Raw genomic sequence first — 19,259 nt, 5'->3', positions numbered from 1 at the left:
TCATAAGGTAGATACTTTAATGTGTAAACACATCAGTGTAGTAAACTAGTAGTGAATGTCCTCTTTACTAAGTAATTATATGTGAAGAATTAATCTATCAGCAGTAGGGCAGTGTCTTTAGATTATTTTTCTAAGGATAGTGTATTTGTGTTAATTAATCATTTTCTCTGCCAGGGCTTTCTCTTGACTATGACACAAATGTTTAACCTAGTCAGTCTTTGACAAAAGAAAGTACAAAGTTTATTGGCCCAGATAAGGATTAAACTGGTGAATGTAGTCCAGTTAGAATTTCCTCAAACTGACCTCACTACTTGCACAGTTAATTAGATGTTGATGAATCACAAGTTGTTTGCTTTGACTCTTCCCCTTAACAAAAACTGTCTAAAATTATTGACTTTTCTGTAAACAAAGAAGAAAGTCCACCTGGAAAATCTGTGTACATTTTATGTAATTAACACTAAATTTACAGGCAATTCCTGATGTCCAGTGGTTAGGACTCCGTGATTCCACTGCAGGGGGCCTGGGTTCCACCCCGGTTGGGGAACTAAGATCCTGCAAGCCTTGCGTCATGGCCAAAAAAACAAAAACAAAAAAAACTACACACTAAATTTACAATATGATATTTTATTAAATCTAAGGTGCAATTGATTGGAAGACATATTTTCCAGTGCTTTAATATGCTTTAATAAGGCATACAAGAGAGAATTTATCAAAGAGTTAGAAAGTAAGAAGTAGAGGAATAAAAGCAAAGGAGCGAACTTCTGGGGCTGATGGAAATGTTCCATATCTTAATTATGGTGATGATTACAGGGGTGTAACCTGCATAATTGTTCAAACTCTTCAAACTATATACTTAAAATCTGCAGTTCATTATATGTAAACCATACCTAAAAAATAAAGTATAAGACCAAAAGTGGTAAACGTATAATACAGGAATATTTTTTATTGATAAGTTACAATTTTAAAAAGCCAGGTGTTTTACTATCAGACAAAACAAAGCAAAAAAAGGAGAACAGTGTATTTGGTATAAAAGGATAACAAAATGGAAGACAGAAATATTTTAATAATTTAAAATAATCTTTAATTGGAAGAATAAATAACAGCCCTTCATATGTACAAATCCTGAAAGGTGTGTTTCCAAATTGATGGCGCAACAGTTAAAAAAAAAAGAAAATAAACCTGAAAATTAAAATATACTTAGAGATATGAAATCTGGCAGAAATATTTTATATAATCATTGAAAAGAAAATATTAGCAGTTGAGATGAAGTTTTGACAGAATGTAAAGACAAAGACAACCTGGAAAATCTAGGCCGGTGTTCCCAACTATGGTTTTTAAGGCTCATTCCGAAGATTCTGTTTTGATAACGTCTGGGACAGGGCGTGGGATTCTGTATTTTTTAACAAGCATCCAGGTTGAGTCTTATCAGTTGTGTTTGAAAAATCCTAGACTAGGCAGTGAAAACAAGAAATGGAGAACTGCCAAGGTTATTATTCCAAAAACCATATGATAAATTTATGAGTTTCCTGTGGCTGCTACAACAAATTACCTGACGGGTTAACACAACAGAATTTATTCTCTCACAGTTCTGCAGGCCCGAAGTCTGAAATCACTATCACTGAGCTGAGATCAAGGTGTTGGCAGGGCCATGCTCCCTGAGGCTCTAGCGAAGAATTAGTTACTTGTCTCTTCCAGCTTTCTCGTGGCTGCCTGCAATCCTTGGCTTGTGGCTTTACCACTCTAATCTCTGCCTCCGTAGTTAAGTTGCCTTCTCTTCTTTTGTCTGTGTCAAATCTCCCTCTGCCTCCTTATAAAGATACATGTATTGTATTTAGGACCCACCTGGATAATCCAGGATAATCTCCCCATCTTTTTTACCATATAAGGTAACATCCACAGGGATTTGGATATGGATGTCTTTTGGGGAGCTGTAATTCATCCCACCACAATAAACATCTTAGGAGTGGCCTGAATGTGAGTAAAGAGAAATAAGGAAACAGATTTCTTAAATTAGAATTAAGGTAAGGGGTTAGAGAGCAGGTAAGAAGGACAGTTTGAAGACATAAGACTAAATAAAAGCAAGAAGACCAAAGAACAAAGTACTCTCTAATGTTTCCAATACTTCAGAAGCAATGAAGATAGTTGGAAAATGAAAAAGAATACTTCCTTGTAATTCAAAACAACCTTTAAGTTCATTTCTTTTATCAGACAATGGGCTACATGTAGCATTGAGTACAATAGCAATTTTTTAAACATTTTAAAATATTTTAAAAAACATGTCTAGTCAATACAGAACCAAAAGAGCAAAAATGAAATAGTATGTTACTTTCATTACTAATAAACAACCCTATTTAATGGAAAACTTCACAAAATTCATCTTTTAATAAATCACAAGATTTCTTAAAGGCTTATTTTTTTCCTATTTATAAAAGTAATACATGCATATTGTGGAAAGTTGGGAGAATAAAAGACTATACAAAGAAGCAAATCCACTGCAACTCACATTTTGTTGTATTTCTTATAAGCCTTTTATGTATGCATTTTTTTAAACATCTTTACTAGAGTATAATTGCTGTACAATGGTGTGTTAGTTTCTGCTTTACATCAAAGTGAATCAGCTATACATATACATATATACCCATATCTCCTCCCTCTTGCGTCTCCCTCCCACCCTCCCTATTCCACCCCTCTAGGTGGTCACAAAGCACCGAGCTGATCTCCCTGTACTATGCGGCTGCTTCCCACTAGCTATCTATATTACATTTGGTAGTGTATATATGTCCATGCCACTCTCTCACTTCGTCCCAGCTTACCCTTCCCCCTCCCCGTGTCCTCAAGTCCATTCTCTATGTCTGCGTCTTTATTCCTGTCCTGCCCCTAGGTTCTTCAGAACCATTTCTGCATTTTTTTTTATATAATTGAGATCATAGAATAAACAATTTTGCTTCCAGCATTTTTTCCATTTACATTGTAATTGAAATTTGAAACACTAATGACTAGGTAAGATTCCAAAGTCAGTCCTGGCTTTTACAACTAAAGTATTTGAAGCAAGCTACTTAGTTACACTTTAAATATTTCATATCTTTGCAGCTGGCTGAGACTTTATCTTTTAGTGTGTTTGCTTCTTTTGTAAATCTCCAAATTACCCAAAGATGTTAGAATGTTTATTTGTTTAAAGAGGAAGAAAAATGGATGAAATTTAAGAATTATAAGTAGAATTGTGATTAGAATTATATGTGAAGAAGTCTTCTCATAAATGGGTAAATAGAAATGGGTGTAGAGAGTAAAATTTAATTTAGAAGAATTAAAGAGTACTGTAGAGTAAAATTTAATTCATATCACAGGAGTTAATTATTATTTATTATATGTTAGCATTTTTTTAGCACTTTACATATACATAATACATATATGTAATATATTTAATTATCATTAATAGTTTTATTGTATATTCCTGAATTAAAATAAGCAATAGAGTTTAAATGATTGGCCAATATTCTTTTTATTATTTTTCTTGTTCTTAAAGGCAGATACATTTTAGAACACTTGAACTTTTAAAGGACCATCTTCTTGGAAAATAGTTTACTTTTTGGGTGAAACTGTAATAATGTTTAGCACATTGATTCATACAAAGCAAAGTATAGTTGCATGGTGTAGAATGAAAATTGGTTAAGATAATAACATACCCAAAGCACCTCTCCCCAAATAGATAGATAGATAGATAGATACAGATATAGATAATATAGAGTAAATGAACTTGAGTACTTTTTAGATTTAAGATTCTTTTGTTAGTTTAGTTTTGTTTTTGCATTGTCTTATTGTCTGGGAGAAGAATTAAATTGTATAAAAGCCTACAGAATTTTCATTGAGTTATTATTTTCTTTTTCTAGCTTAAAGCAATAAATGTAGATCTTCAAAGTGATGCTGCTCTGCAGGTGGACATTTCTGATGCTCTTAGTGAGAGAGATAAAGTAAAATTCACTGTTCACACAAAGGTAAATGGGATCTTGTACTTCTGTTATTTTAGTTATTGTGCTAATGTTACATGTGTAATAATATATTGACTAGAATTTTGGTTTTGAACATAATTAGAAATTCTATTTTAGTTTATAATCCACTGCTGTTATTTTAACAAAACGTTTTAGGGAAATGTACTTTTTAAAGATTAACATTTGAGAATTAATCATAGAACTTAGGCATAGTACAAATTTAATTTTCTCTAGACTTTTAATATCTTTTACCATTCTTGTTATTTTCAATTTTGTTACATTCAGTTAAATTACTGTTTTAACAGACTATTTTCTTTTTAGATTTCAGTTCTCAGGCACATTTTCAGATTATGATCTATTTTTCTTTGTTTGAATAGTTGAGTTTGATATATTTATAGGATAACTTTGTAATGGTAGAAGTACAATATAATAAGAGGCTGTCAGCTTATTTTCTCAAAGATCCCAGGATAATTTTGTCTGGGTGTCTCAGGGTTTTCATAATAGAGTGTAAAAGCACTGATAATCTTTCATAAAAGACTAATTTTAAAAAATAAGGTATAAAATGTTAAAAGCTTTTTTAGTGTAACTTCGATTTTTATTTGAGAGAATCTCTGTCTTTGCAGAGTTCATTGCCAAATTTTAAACAAAACGAGTTTTCAGTTGTTCGACAACATGAGGAATTTATCTGGCTTCACGATTCCTTCGTTGAAAATGAAGACTATGCAGGTTACATTGTAAGTGTTGAGGTTCCATTTTAATCCCATTTTCTAGGAGCTTTTTAGATACTTTATTATGTGTTGAAATCTTATTTTGCACTTCTAGTGAACTGAGGTAGTTTTTTTAAATTGCCAGCTACAAAACGTAATTGGCTACCACTTTTATCCTGAGTTGTCTTGTTTGGGAGTGTGGGGATATGGATATGTTATTCTCCCTCATTTAAACTTAAATTCTTACTGTTTATTAGAATAGAAATGGGCTTGTCCTAGGGGGTAGCTAAGGGGGTATTACAAACCATACTGGTCTTGAACCCTTAGGTAGACAGATGTTTAGAGTTGGAGGGCTCCTTAAGAGATTATCTAATATAAATAGGCACTGGGTGTTGTGCCTCAACTGTTGACCACAGTCAGATTTCTGAAGTTTAGTTTCATTTGATTTCCTTGAAATCATCCTGACCTGACCTGATTCCATCTTTATCCTTGTGGCCCCTCCTTCTCAGTCATTTGCTTTTTTTTCTTTCTACAAGTTGAGTTTCGTGGACAACTGGCAGTGCTTTTTCTTTTTCTTTTTTCCTTTTTGGTTAATTACCAGTTTATATAAAGGATACAACTCAGGAACAGCCAAATGGAAGAAGAGATGCATAGGATGAGGTATTGGGGTGGGGGGTTAACACAGAACTTTCATGCCCTTTCCAGGACGTACCGCCTTCCATTTTCCCAGCATGTCAATGTGTTTACCAGCCTGGAAGCTTCTCCTGCTTCCACCTTTTTTTCTCTCATCTTGTGTGATATTTTCTTACTACTTTTTTCTCCCATAGACTAAACACTCCTCAAAGATCAAGACCATGTCTTATTTATCTTTATATGCCAGTTGTTCAGCATCATGCCTGGCACATAGTACTGTGTGCGGGCATCAATGAATGTGTGCTGATCTGTATTTGATGCTTCCTTCCCTATTGCTTTCCTTGGTGTAATCCTTTTCTTCAGGTCATTGTTATTTTAACTTTCCCCTACTTACCTTTTCTTCCTCTTACTTGCTCTCTTTGCTTTCCGTCATTTCCCCTTAACAGTTCTTACTTGTAGGCTCTTCCTCCGAAGATAAGTTTTTCCTTATATCCTTCCCTTGAATGATATGTCTCTTCTAGATCTTATATTTTTATTTAAGGTAAGTGCTTACTTACCCACTTACTGTGGGTGAATAAGATGAGGTTAGTCATTAGTCTGTATATTGTTCTCCTGTTTTTAAGTCAGTGCTTTCTGCCTCTGGTACACTCTAATCGTACCATTACATACTTTTGAAAAATAGTGTACATATTTGCTACACATTTATTTAGTGTGTACTCAAAGCTTAATGCACATAGACATTCGAGGACTCTAGGTTGCCACATCTAGAATCTGCAGACTAAAGTTCGGGTACTACTGTTCTAACACCAGAAAATAGTGCTCTGCTCTTGTTTCTTCTTTGGTGTAAAGGACCTCAAGAATCTTAATTTCTAGACTTAATCAAATTCTCTAACCTTAATCGGGATATTCCTGGTATCCAGTTCATTCAGGATGACTTTAGCTCTCTCAGACAACAGTCTTTTATGGTGGCAGTAGTACAATTGCTGCAAGAAATTAAAGTCTTTAAAACTAGTGATTTGGGGGACTTCCTTGGCGGCCCAGTGGTTAAGACTCCATGCTTCCACTGCTGGGGGCATGGGTTTGATCCCTGGTCAGGGAACTAAGATCCTGCATGCCATGCAGTGCGGTCAAACAACAACAACAACAAAACTAGTGATTGGTTCCATTACAGATCCCTCCAGCACCACCAAGACCTGATTTTGATGCCTCAAGGGAAAAATTACAGAAACTTGGAGAAGGAGAAGGGTCTATGACAAAGGAAGAATTCACAAAGATGAAACAGGAGCTGGAAGCGTATGTGATTTTTGTTGTTAATTGTGCTTATTTTAATGCCTTTTTTGTTTTGTTTTTGTTTTTGTTTTTTTGCTCTCTGATATCCCATCCTTTCAATCATCTCACCACATTGACCCTTTCTGGAAGATATAGGTTTAAGCCATACAACCAGTGTTAATGATCATGATCAGAGCCTACAGGAAAATTATAGAATAATTGTCTGCACTGTAAAATTCTTTAAATTACAGTTTTCCATAGACTCTGAAAATTGAAAACAGAGGATCCAAAAGTTTATAAAAAATAGTGGAAAGGGAAATAATGACTTTTTAAAGCACAGTGTAAATCGTTTCATTTTTTATTTACAAGGCCTTAGTCACTACTCACCTGGTTCTCTTTTTTTGACAAGTGCATACTACCAAGACTTCTATTTCTCATAGAAGTGTGCACTGAGCAACTCTGAATATATTCTGCTTTCTTTTTCAAAAAGTGTGTGTGTGTGTGTGTGTGTGTGTGTAATTTTCCCCCTCCTCTTTTCTCTGCCTGTGGCTTCTGGCTGAAGGGAAAAGAATAGGAGCAAAGTAACGAGAGAATAGTTTTTTAATGTTTTTTATTAAATGATTACTAGTTTCATATATACTAGACATATTAAATCCTTGAAAAAATTGAGATAATTTCTATTTCATTTTTAGCATATTTGCTGAAAATACAGTTTTTCCTCTTTTATTAAACATTCGAAATAATTTTGGATTTGCTGCATATTGTTTTTCTGTATTTTGAGAGTTATACAAGGAAATAACTTTCCTTGCATTATCATCACCTTCATCACTCTTTTTCTGGTCATTTCTCCCCTTTGTGCATTTCCTTTTCTTGCACTGAATTTCAGTTTTTAAGCATATTTTCACAGTGATACTAGACTCCTCTTCAGATGCTAAACTCTTGACAAGATAAATGAACAAAGTAGGTCTTCTTTGTTAAAGTGTGACAGATATTTTAAGAATTCTGTCAATACTGAGTGCAAGCAGTAGTCTGATAGCAGACATATATATAATTCTATAGTTTATAAGACTGAAAGCTGGAAATTAGCAGAGCACATTAATATTGAAAGAATCAGTGGTTTTCCAGTGGCCCTGATCATGATTCTTTTGTGGTCTGGTTAGGGGTTGGATAACAGAGAACCTTGGGTTTATTCTCCTGCTACCTCCATCCTCTGCATCCTTCTTTTTTGTCTTCACTGAATGACTACCCTCACAGAGATCAAACTTCTCCCAACATTGATCCTGCTGGTTTGCTGGTATGTAAAACTTATCCTCCTTGCACGTAGTTGAAGCAAGAATATTGGGCCTTTTCCTTGAGTGTTTTTTTTTTTTTCGAAACTGACATGTATTACTATATGATCGCTGTGATTCACTGATGATATTAAAATATTTTAAACACAGTTCTTCAATTGTAATGGCAAAAATTAGTCTCTCCATGGTGTGTTTCTTTCTTGTGTGCTTGGGTCATTAGATGAAAATAGTTATTAATGTTGAAAATATGCTTACCGAGGTTTGGTTTCTGATTTTTTTTTTTTTTTTTTTACGAAGGTGTTTAAAAGCAGTAATTATCTAGAAATTGAATTATTAAAGTTGTACAGTATAATTTGTAGTATACTTTCTCTGAAGCTAAAAACAAAAACCCCTATAGTTACCTTTAACATCAACCTGCATAGGAAGAAAGGTTCATAAAACCTAAAAATATTAACATTTAAATGTAATAAATACTATTAACTAGCATGAAGTCTTTTCAGAGCTGGGTTTTATATATTGAATATTTCATTAACAGTTCAACTAAAAGCTTTGTTTACATGGATTGTATTTTTGTATCTCTAATTTTGCATTTAGAATAATTCAAAGAGTATTTGCTGAAAAAATTGTTGCAGCTGTTTTTCTGCAGTGTTTTACCTTTAATTTTGTGTATTGTTTCTAGTGAGTATTTGGCAATATTCAAGAAGACCGTTGCGATGCATGAAGTGTTCCTGTGTCGTGTGGCAGCACATCCTATTTTGAGGAAAGATTTAAATTTCCATGTCTTCCTGGAATATAATCAAGATGTGAGTATTGATCAAAGTAGTGATCAAGGTTTATTTTTAAAGCGTCATTGGAAAGAGTAGGGAGTTGTTAGAAAAGGCTTAAGGCCTTATAAAAACATTTTATAAAATGTTCTTATTTTTCAAGCAGTTTAAAATGACTCTTTTTCATGGGACCTCTCTCATCAATATATTCTCCAGTGACATTCATGATTCTGCCCAAGGTCTCAGGGCCAACCGGAATTTTGATTGGTGCACCAGAATCCAGGACTTTCTGGCCTCTAACCAAGCTTTCTGTACCATCCATGGCAGTGGTCCTTGCTGTGCTCTCACCCAAATGCTGGGCCACCTCCAAACACAGCCTGGTCTCCCTGCCTTGCACTTCCAGGGCATTTAGGATGGGTGGCAGTCCCTCATCAAATTGGACATCCACCACTACACCAGTGACCGCTACAATGTGCCCAGTGGCGGCGCCTGCCTTTGGCGAGGGAGATATTTAAGCGGCATTGTCTCTGGCAGGCTGGAGTGGCTCCCGGTAAGAGCTAGGCTTGGGGTAGCGGCGCTGAAGGGCTGAGTCCCTGAAAGGCCCCAGAGGCCGGGGCAGCGGCCACACGACCCACAAGACCCAACATGGCGGAGCCCGGGGCGGGGGTGGAATGAAGAGCATTTGACTTTAACACCTCACCTCCCAATCAAGTGAGAAAAATCCCTGCTGGGTGCCTCGTCTCAGAAAAGAGTCTTTTAGATTCAACACAAAATGTGTTGCTATCATCTGGATCAGAATGCCATCCCTAAGTCCCTCACATCTCTAGGTGGAGCTGAGATGCTGGGCAAATTGACGACTCTCACTGATGGGTTAAGGGCTTAGATCTTGATCAATCATCTTGAGTTATTAGTTGTAGAACAGTGTTTTTATGCTGTTGCATTATATCTGATTTCTTTATTCTGGTGTGTAAATATTATTTGTTGGTATAAATAATTGGTTACATCAATTTGCTGGTTTTACTCATCTGTAAATCCCGAGTCTCTAGAAAAAAATATATATACATACAACTTATTTGATTAAAAAAAAAAAATGACTCCTTTTCAGTGATAATGCACTGTTTCAGTAGAACTTGAGTGGATTAATTTTTTAAATGATGGTATATTATGTTATTACTGGGATATTGATTTTCATCCTGAATTGTGAACTTCTTAAGAAATAGGGTCATTAGGGCTTCCCTGGTGGCTCAGTGGTTAAGAATTCTCCTGCCAATGCAGGGGACATGGGTTCGAGCCCTGGTTCAGGAAGATCCTACATGCTGTGGAGCAACTAAGCCCGTGCGCCACAACTACTGAGCCTGTGCTCTAGAGCCCGCGAGCCACAACTACTGAGCCCACATGCCACAACTACTGAAGCCCGCACACCTAGAGCCTGTGCTCCACAACAAGAGAAGCCACCTCCATGAGAAGCCCGCGCACCGCAACGAAGAGTAGCCCCCACTCGCTGCAACTAGAGAAAGCCTGCGCACAGCAGCAAAGACCCAACACAGTGAAAAATAAATAAATGAAATAAAATTTTTTAAAAATTATTTTAAAAAAAGAAATAGGGTTATTAAATTTATTAATGTTCTTAAATGTGAGTTTGGAGGCTTCTGAAGCCTTATGGAGAATTCCAGAGAAGTACTTGAGCTAAAGAATTCAATATTACTTTTGGGTTAATCATTGACTCTTGATCTGTTTAACCAGCCTTCTTCAGTGCTGATTGCTCTTACTCTTCCTCCCTCCCTCCCTGCCTGAAAACTCTGTTATAATGCAAAAAGAGATTTGAGGTGGTTGAACTTTGAAAGTTTCTTCATTTGTGGTGCTGGAAAAACTCTTTTCAGTGGATGGGTGATACAGATCTTGGGATCTATATTTGGATGACAAGATTAACTCATAATTTTAGTAGAAAACAAATGTAAGCATAGTGGTTTGTTTGCTTACAAGTCAACATCAAGATCAAAGAATTTTGTGTATACAAATTTTCCCTCTTGGTTTGGTTTTAGTAGCTGTGACAATAAAATGTCCTAAGTCTAGCAGTAGAGAAAACTTTTAAAAGGGTATGAAAGTGTAACTCAAAATGTAGCACTTTAGTGTGGGTACTCTCACAAGCATAAGTATAGTATGTGGTACTGGCCTGTGGTCACTTAATAACTAGGAATTGTAAAGAATGCTGGCTGTATTGTGAATTACAAGAATCTAAAAATGATTCATGAATAGGGTTGCTAACAAACACATGATAGAATGCTGTCATCACTTTTTTACCTTTATGAGTTTGTTTATGCTGGCCCTTATTATGGCCTGGGCTAAAACCTTAACAGTAATTTGGTAGAGCAACATAGGTGTAAAGTGAGGCATGGTGGTACCAGCACAAGGCCACCTTAGTACTCAGGCTCCAAGTACTCTATCCTATTGCCACAGCCCTTAGTACTATCTGAAATTATATATCTGTATTTTTTTTTAATTAATCTATTTTTATTTTTGGCTGCGTTGGGTCTTCATTGCAGTGTGCATGCTTTTCTCTAGTTGTGGAGAGCAGGGACTACTCTTCGTTGCGGCGCGTCGGCTTCTCATTGTGGTGGCTTCTCTTGTTGCGGAGCATGGGCTCTAGGCGTGTGGGCTTCAGTAGTTGTGGCTCACAGGCTCTAGAGCGCAGGCTCAGTAGTTGTGGCTTGCAGGCTCTAGAGCACAGACTCAGTAGTTGAGGTGCACGGGCTTAGTTGCTCTGCGGCATGTGGGATCTTCCCAGACCAGGCTCGAACCCGTGTTCCCTGCATCGGCAGGCAATTCTTAACCACTGCACCACCAGGGAAGTCCCTAGATCTGTATTTTAAAAATTTGTTTATATATCCATTATCTATCTCCCCCTACTAAAAAGTAAGCTCTCTGGGAGTAAGACTTGAATTTTTCACCATTGTATCCTCACTATTTTAGAATTGTGCCTAACTGTTAAGATATAAAAATATTTGTTAAAATAATAAGTGAAAGATTATTGTTTAGTTCAGCTTTATAAATAGCTTTCATAAATCCTAGGATTTCATAATTTTTTTCCCACCAAGGTAGATTTATTTTTCTTCCTTACAAATTTTTTTTAATATATTTGTTGTTTTTATTTATTTGTTTGTTTGTTTGTTTATTGGTTGCACCAGGTCTTAGTTGTGGCATGCGAGATCTTTTTAGTTGTGGCATGTGGACTCTTGGTTGCGGCATCCGAACTCTAGTTGTGGCATGCATGTGGGATCTAGTTCCCTGACCAGGGATCGAACCCGGGCCCCCTTAATTGGGAGCACGGAGTCTTAACCTCTAGACCACCAGGGAAGTCCCTCTTCCTTACAAATTAATATGTGCTTAATAGAGATGATGGGGGCTTCCCTGGTGGCGCAGTGGTTGAGAATCTGCCTGCCAATGCAGGGGACACGGGTTCAAGCCCTGGTCTGGGAAGATCCCACATGCCGCGGAGCATCTAGGCCCGTGAGCCACAATTACTGAGCCTGCGCGTCTGGAGCCTGTGCCCCGCAACAAGAGAGGCCGCGACAGTGAAAGGCCCACGCACCGCGATGAAGAGTGGCCCCCGCTTGCCGCAACTAGAGAAAGCCCTCGCACAGAAACGAAGACCCAACACAACCATAATTAATTAATTAATTAATTTTTAAAATGTCAGGACAATGCTAAATACTGCAATAAATAAATAAATAAATAAATAGAGATGATGATGCATTTTAGTAACCCTTTTAATATCAGCAAATGGTTGTTTTGGAGAAAGCCTAGAAAGATGGACAGGAAAGTGTTTTGCAAATATTCTTTAATTAATTAATAACAAGTATGTTAACAGGTTGTAGAAGATCATAGGCCCAAAATTAAAAGGTTTTTCTCAACCTTGTTTCTAATGCTGTTTCTCAGATCTTTACTCAGTTCAGTGGTGCTGGAAAAGAAATCTGTCTGTGCTGTTCTACTATCTGAGCTTCAGAGGGTCATGGGACTGATGAGCTGTTGAAATAGAGTGAAAGTGTCTTGAAGTCTGAAAAGGCTGTGGGGCATCTGGAAGGCCTAGAAAATCTTGTTCCAGCATTTAGTCTTATGAGAAATGGTCACTGCTGTAAGGAATGATGGCCTGTAGTATTGCTTTCCTTATGTACCTCTGCGTCTTCTGTTTCCAGTACCTATAGCTTTAGTCTGCTTAGCAGTAGATTAAATATTTAACCTATTCAACACCCTAATCTTCATTCATTTCTTCCTGCCACATCAGTGACCACACCCAGGACCTTGTTTCACCTCTGAGTTCTTTTTTTTTTTTTTTTTTAATAACATTTATTTGTTTATTTTTGGCTGCATTGGGTCTTCCTTGCTGCACGCGAGCTTTCTCTAGTTGCAACGAGCTGGGGCTACTCTTCGTTGCAGTGCATGGGCTTCTCATTACGGTGGCTTCTCTAGTTGTGGATCATGGGCTCTAGGCACGTGGGCTCAGTAGTTGTGGCTCGTGGCCTCTAGAGCACAGGCTCAGTAGTTGTGGTGCTCGGGCTTATTTGCTCCGCAGCATGTAAGATCTTCCCGGACCAGGGCTCGAACCCGTGTCCCCTGCATTGGCAGGCGGATTCTTAACCACTGCGCCACCAGGGAAGCCCCACCTCTGAGTTCTTAAACCCTAATATTATAGACTCCAAACATAGCCTTCTGTCCTCACAGCTCCCTTTTTCCCTGTTCCCCTTATAGTTGTTCTTTGACTCACTGCTGCATCTAGACCCTTGACCTCTCCTGCACTTTGACCCTGTCAGTAGCCCTTTTGTCTTTCTCATCTCGCCTAGAGTGCCTGCTCTGTTCCTTATAACAAGGTTACGACTTTAGACAGGTCTCTCCCATTTTCCATTAAAGCTGATTTCAGTAATTCTTCTTGATCAGATAGTGGCCTTGTTCACAGGGGGGGGACACCAGTCAGAAATCAAATCCCTGAGCTGCCTGCATCCCCACAGCCTTCAACCACCTTGGTGGACACACTCATTTAATAGCTTCTTTTCTTTTTTCTTTTTTACTTTCTCCTTTCCAGTCTCGATTCCTTTTTTTCTTTTGCTTGCCTAACTGCCCCGACTAGAACCACCAGTACAGTGTTAAATGGAAGTGACAAGAGCAGACATCCTTGTTTTGTCCCTGATCTTAGGGAGAAAGCATTCACTGTTTCACTGTTAGGTATGATGTTAACGGTGGGTTTTTTCATAGATGCCATTTGTCAGCTTAAAGAAGTTCTTTTCTATTCCTAGTTTGTTGAGTGGTGTTATAATGAAAAAGTACATGTATTGAGATGATCATGCGGTTTTTCTCCTCTATTCTATTAATGTGGTGAAATACATCATGCTTTTCCATGTTGACTAAGATATCTTTCTAGCTATGCTGGCTCCCATGTACTTGTGGATCTATGGGAATCTCTCTTGATGTGTTTTCGTCTTAACTCTAAAGCTACTTCCCAGTCTCTTTCGTGGGCTTTATCCTCCATATATCCATTCATTTAAATCTGATTCTTCCAAGGTTCCTCACTGAGTTCTCTAGAAGTCTAAAAGTTCCTCTAGACTTCTAATTCTGTAAATTCTCTCTAAGTCATATCATCTACTCCTGTGGCTCCATCTACTCTAATATGCTCTTAAGTTAGAAATTGATGGGAACTCCCTGGCGGTCCAGTGGTTAGGACTCTACGCTTCCACTGCAGGGGGCACGGGTTCTATCCCTGGTTGGGGAACTAAGATCCCGCAAGCTGTGCAGCATGGCCAAAAATTTTTTTGAAAAAAGAATTTTTGGTGAAAGAGGAGGTATCATTTAAGATACAGAGGAACCTAAAAGCTCAGAGCTGCTTTTGAGAACAGTTTGGAACATAAGGCTCTTTAGGGGTAGAGTGGTACATGGAAAGGTAAGTTGAAACAGATTTTTCAAAGTATTGAGTACCGTGCTAAGGAGATTGGCCTTCATTCTCTGAACATTATGAAACTTTGTAAACTTATTAAGTTTCCAAAGTGTGATGTTGGAAAGTTATCACAAGCAGCAGAATGGATTGGAGGGAGGAGAGGAGGGATGTTAACTAGTAGTCCAATGTAGTAGTCTAGGCAAGAGATAATGAGGACTTTTACAGGACAGTGGGAGTGGAAAGGGACAAATTTCAGAAATTTGCTGGTAGAATTTGAGCTGTGAGAGAAAGAAATTGTAGATTACTTCAAGAATTTTAATGAAAGGTACAGGGCTTTAGGGAATATACGAGAATCTGAGAGACTGGTTGGATGGCGCGGGGTGGGGCATGAATAGGGAACCAGGAAGAGGGAAAACTTGGAGATTAGACTATAGTGAGTACTCTTTTAAGATTTTTCTAATGTGGGGTTAGCAGAATCTCTGTGTAAGGATATGATGTAGGCAATTGGAAATAGGATCTAAGGTTCAGGAAAGAGCTTAGGGGTAGTGAGAGAGATTTGTGAGTCACTTACGTAAAGGTGGGCATTGAAGCCATGGCAGTAGATAAGGAAATTAGATAGGATGTTCCTTCATGGGGTCCCTGATGCAGCAAGTAGTAAAGTCAAAGAGCTAGCTGCTTCTCACTTTTGCCTTTAGATATACCATTCATGCCAGGCAGAGTCATCTTTTGTGTCCTTTGTATCATGAGTTGCTGACCCCAAAACAGGTGAGGAGATGATATTTGGATGGGTTTGGAGTGAAGAATTGGCAAAATGTATTTTCAAAGCTTTTACAGAATCGTATGATGGTATATTGTACTCCAGTAAATTTTGCATGTTCAAAGGAACTCCTTCCTGAGTTAATATTTAGTTGACTTTTTATGATATAGTAGTGTTCGACAAAGTATGATGAGAGGGTTACTTACAACAAAATTATCAAATGTACTTATAAAATTTGGGAAAGCTAGGCCTTACTGTAGATCAGCTGAACCTGAATCTTTGGGAGTGAGGCCAGATTCCTCTTTAATGTCCCAGAATTTGAAAATCACTGATATACATGATGAAATTGCCACTTTATTAAGTTTAAAAACTGGGGTCCTTTTGAGATTGCCATTTTGATATCAGAGAATAAAGGAGGCATTAACTTCTCATTTGTAATCTTAAAAGAAATGCTAACTTAAATTAACCTTTCTTTCAGTTGAGTGTGCGAGGAAAAAATAAAAAAGAGAAACTTGAAGATTTCTTTAAAAACATGGTTAAATCAGCAGATGGAGTAATTGTTTCTGGAGTAAAGGTAAGACTTTATTTAATTAACAGAGGTGTTGGTTTGAGAATTTACTTCTTTTAAGAGGGAGATAGATTGAGATTTCAGACGTGCGGACGATAGAGTAAAAGAGATGTTTGGATAGTAGACTTCTTAGGCCTGGGAAACTGGGCCCCTCGCCCTGGGTTCCTCAAGAGCTCCCTTCTCTAAGGGGTAATAGGTCTGCAGGTCCAAGTGGATTTGCCCACCCAGAGCCCATGCCCCTTTCCTCCAAACCAGACCATTCTTCAGGTATCTAGAATCCTATATTTCCTCGCCCAAATCCCAAGCCTTCTTTCAGGTCCTGCACAGGCTTTTTCCTTGAGTTCATCTGCCAGTGGGTAGACTGTGCCACTGGTGGCTGTCCTCCACAGGTGGTCAAGGAGTAGAGGGAAGGCACAGGGCAGAAGATCAGTGTGCAGGATGGAATGAACGTCCAGCCACGTGCACATGAGGTCCCTCTGGGTGCCTTACAGAGTCACAGGGTGGGGCACAGAGGGTCTGCCTCCGTTTATACACTTACCCAATTGGCCTTAGAAATGTTAGGGGCAGACCTGGGTTCAGATTTGGAGTTAGAAGAGCTCAGTTGAGGTTTTGGTTTTGTCTCATAGTAGCTACATGACCTTGGAAAAAGTCACTTTCTTTCTCTGAATCTCGGTTTTCCCATTTTCAAAATTTGGTTAGTAATGCCACCTAGCTCACAGGATTGTTAGATTGAATGAGATGATATGTGTGAATATACTTACAAAGTTAATTATTTACCGAGATAACACCTAAATTTTTCTTAATGATGTTCTGAAAATGGTACAAAAATGGATTTTTCTGAAAACTCTAACCGTTAAAATATAAGAGAAAAATGTTTATATTACATTATTAAGTAAATACTAATAAGAGATAAATAATGCTTTGTCATCATTGCCTGTTTTTATAAATACATCTATAGTAAAACTTGGGTGTAAAGTACTATTTGATTTATACTTTAATTTTGCAGAGACAGGTCAGTTGATATGTTGACAGTGCATGTGCTGTGGCTACTTTCTAATAAAGACTCAGCATGGGAGTTCCCTGGCGGTCCAGTGGTTAGAACTTTAACTGCCGTGGGCCCGGGTTCAATCCCTGGTAGGGAACTAGGATCCCAACAACCGCGCGTTGTGGCCCAAAAAAAGAACTTACTTCCATTTTGATACTTCTGCATTAATGTTGAACTTTTTTCTTTTTTTTTCTTATTTATTTATTTATTTATTTATTTATTTATTTATTTAGGCTGTGCTGGGTCTTAGTTGCAGCACACAGGATCTTCACTGTGGCATGTGGGATCTTTAGTTGTAGCATGCAGACTTCTTAGTTGCGGCATGCATGCGGGATCTAGATCCCTGACCAGGGATCGAACCCCGGCCCCGAGTCTTACCCACTGCACCACCACAGAAGTCCCTGAATTGTTTCCTTAACATTAAGTATAAACCACTATATTGATTATGATTTTGATAATTTTATTGAAGTAATAGCTGACATTTTTTGAACATTTACAGTGTGGTGTTTGGTAGCCCACATTTCATTAATCTTCACTACAGCTCTGCAAGTTAGTTTATCTCCATTTTTACATTTAAGAAAACTGGTACACATGAATTAGCAGATTTTAAATGACATTTTATCAGTACTAACTTTTGCTTCTGTGTACTGTTGATGTCGGTCTCAAATTAATCATTTCAGCTGGTGCTTTTTCAATAAACAATTGCTGTTTTAGAAGGGAGGAAAGTACTGTTAATAATTTTTATTTTTTAAGTATTTCTAGTTTTGTTCCAGAAAAGATTGAAAACACTGCTTAATATGAAAATTGCTCCCAGATAGCTACTTTGGCCAGGTTCCCCAAAGCAGTCAGAGAGGGCCCTAATGACTAAGGGATTCAGGAACAGCATTCAGGAATGGCCCATAGAATGCATAACAGACCAAGAGAAACAGATTTTCACTTGTCTGCCAGGCTTTTTTCCCTTTTTTCTCATAAAGCAGATGATCACTCCCACTGGCAGAAGTATATCTGTTGGAGAACAGGACTGTTAGAGGCGGAGCACAAGTAGGAACACATTTGAGTATAACACATGAGCCTGAACCATAATGGGGAGCTCTAAGCCTTCAGCTGCAAAACTGTAGAAGATTTCTTACTTGATAGATAGAAACACATGTTTTTAAAGTCTGAACTTGTTGATGAAATCAATATAATGTCTGATTATTAGAGGATAGCTGTGCTGTTTTACTGATGATCTTTTATGATTATAAGGATAACAAAGTGATTTATGTATTAGACTAAAGCAAATAAGTGAAAAAAGCTTATATTTTCTTTTGATCCCATAGGATGTAGATGATTTCTTTGAGCATGAACGAACATTCCTTTTAGAATATCATAACCGAGTTAAGGATGCATCTGCTAAATCTGATAGAATGACAAGATCCCACAAAAGTAAGGTTTTTCTCTGTGGCTAAAGTTTACATTGTTTAATGGAATATTTATAAAGTTATTATGTTATTTACAGTTTGTAAAAGTTTTGATATAGGGCAGTGGTTCTCAAACTGTGGTCTATGAAGCTTTGATCCTAAGGCCCTTTTAAGCAAGTCTGTGAGGTCAAAACTACTTTCATAATAAAACTATGATGCTTTTTGTCTTTTTCACCATGTTGACATTTACACCGATGTTGCAAACGCTGTGGTGGATAAATTGCTGGTGCTTTAGCACAAATCAAGGCAGTGGCACCAAACTGTACTAATAGTCATTGTATTCTTTCCCACAGCGCATTTGCAATTTAAAATTTCGTTTAAGAATGTCCTTGATGGTATAGCACAGGGGAACTATTATATTCAATATTCTGTAATAACCTATAGGGGAAAAGAATCTGAAAAAGAATGGATACATGTATATGTGTAACTAATCACTTTGCTGTACACCTGCAACTAACACAATATTGTAAATCAACTATACTCCAATATAAAATAAAAATTAAATTTAAATTTAAAAAAAAGAATGTCCTTGATGAAGCAGTGAAACTTATTACTTGTGGAAAGTCTCCTCCCTTGAGTATACTTTTTTTAATATTCTGAGTGATGAAATGGGAGGTATGCATAAAGCACTTTGCATATGGATGTATGATGGTTCTCTCTAGAAAAGCATTTTAGTGAATGAGTTGCAACTGAACTAGCTGCTTTTTTTCATAAAATACCATTTTTACTTGAAAGAACAACTGACAGACAAACTGTGATTACTGAAACTTGAGTATTTGGTAGACATTTTATTAAAAATTAATTAAATGGGCCTGACACTTCATGGAAAACAGCTGACAGTGTTTGTTGACAATGATA

At 37.4% G+C, this 19,259-nt stretch overlaps 1 protein-coding gene across 1 annotated transcript in view; it reads left to right on the top strand.

The window, feature by feature from the left end:
* SNX6 (sorting nexin 6) overlaps positions 1-19,259 on the top strand; it is a 46,705-nt gene that overhangs the window by 5,846 nt on the left and 21,600 nt on the right. Inside the window, exons 3-8 of the mRNA XM_061181474.1 lie at positions 3,888-3,992; positions 4,610-4,720; positions 6,498-6,619; positions 8,564-8,687; positions 15,807-15,902; positions 18,261-18,366. Of these exons, the coding sequence (XP_061037457.1) occupies positions 3,888-3,992; positions 4,610-4,720; positions 6,498-6,619; positions 8,564-8,687; positions 15,807-15,902; positions 18,261-18,366 (664 nt within the window). The remainder of the gene's footprint in view (positions 1-3,887; positions 3,993-4,609; positions 4,721-6,497; positions 6,620-8,563; positions 8,688-15,806; positions 15,903-18,260; positions 18,367-19,259) is intronic.

The sequence above is a fragment of the Eubalaena glacialis genome, chromosome 2, assembly GCF_028564815.1.
Source record: "Eubalaena glacialis isolate mEubGla1 chromosome 2, mEubGla1.1.hap2.+ XY, whole genome shotgun sequence".
NCBI lineage: Eukaryota > Metazoa > Chordata > Mammalia > Artiodactyla > Balaenidae > Eubalaena > Eubalaena glacialis.
This window is presented reverse-complemented; position numbering and strand designations above follow the sequence as displayed.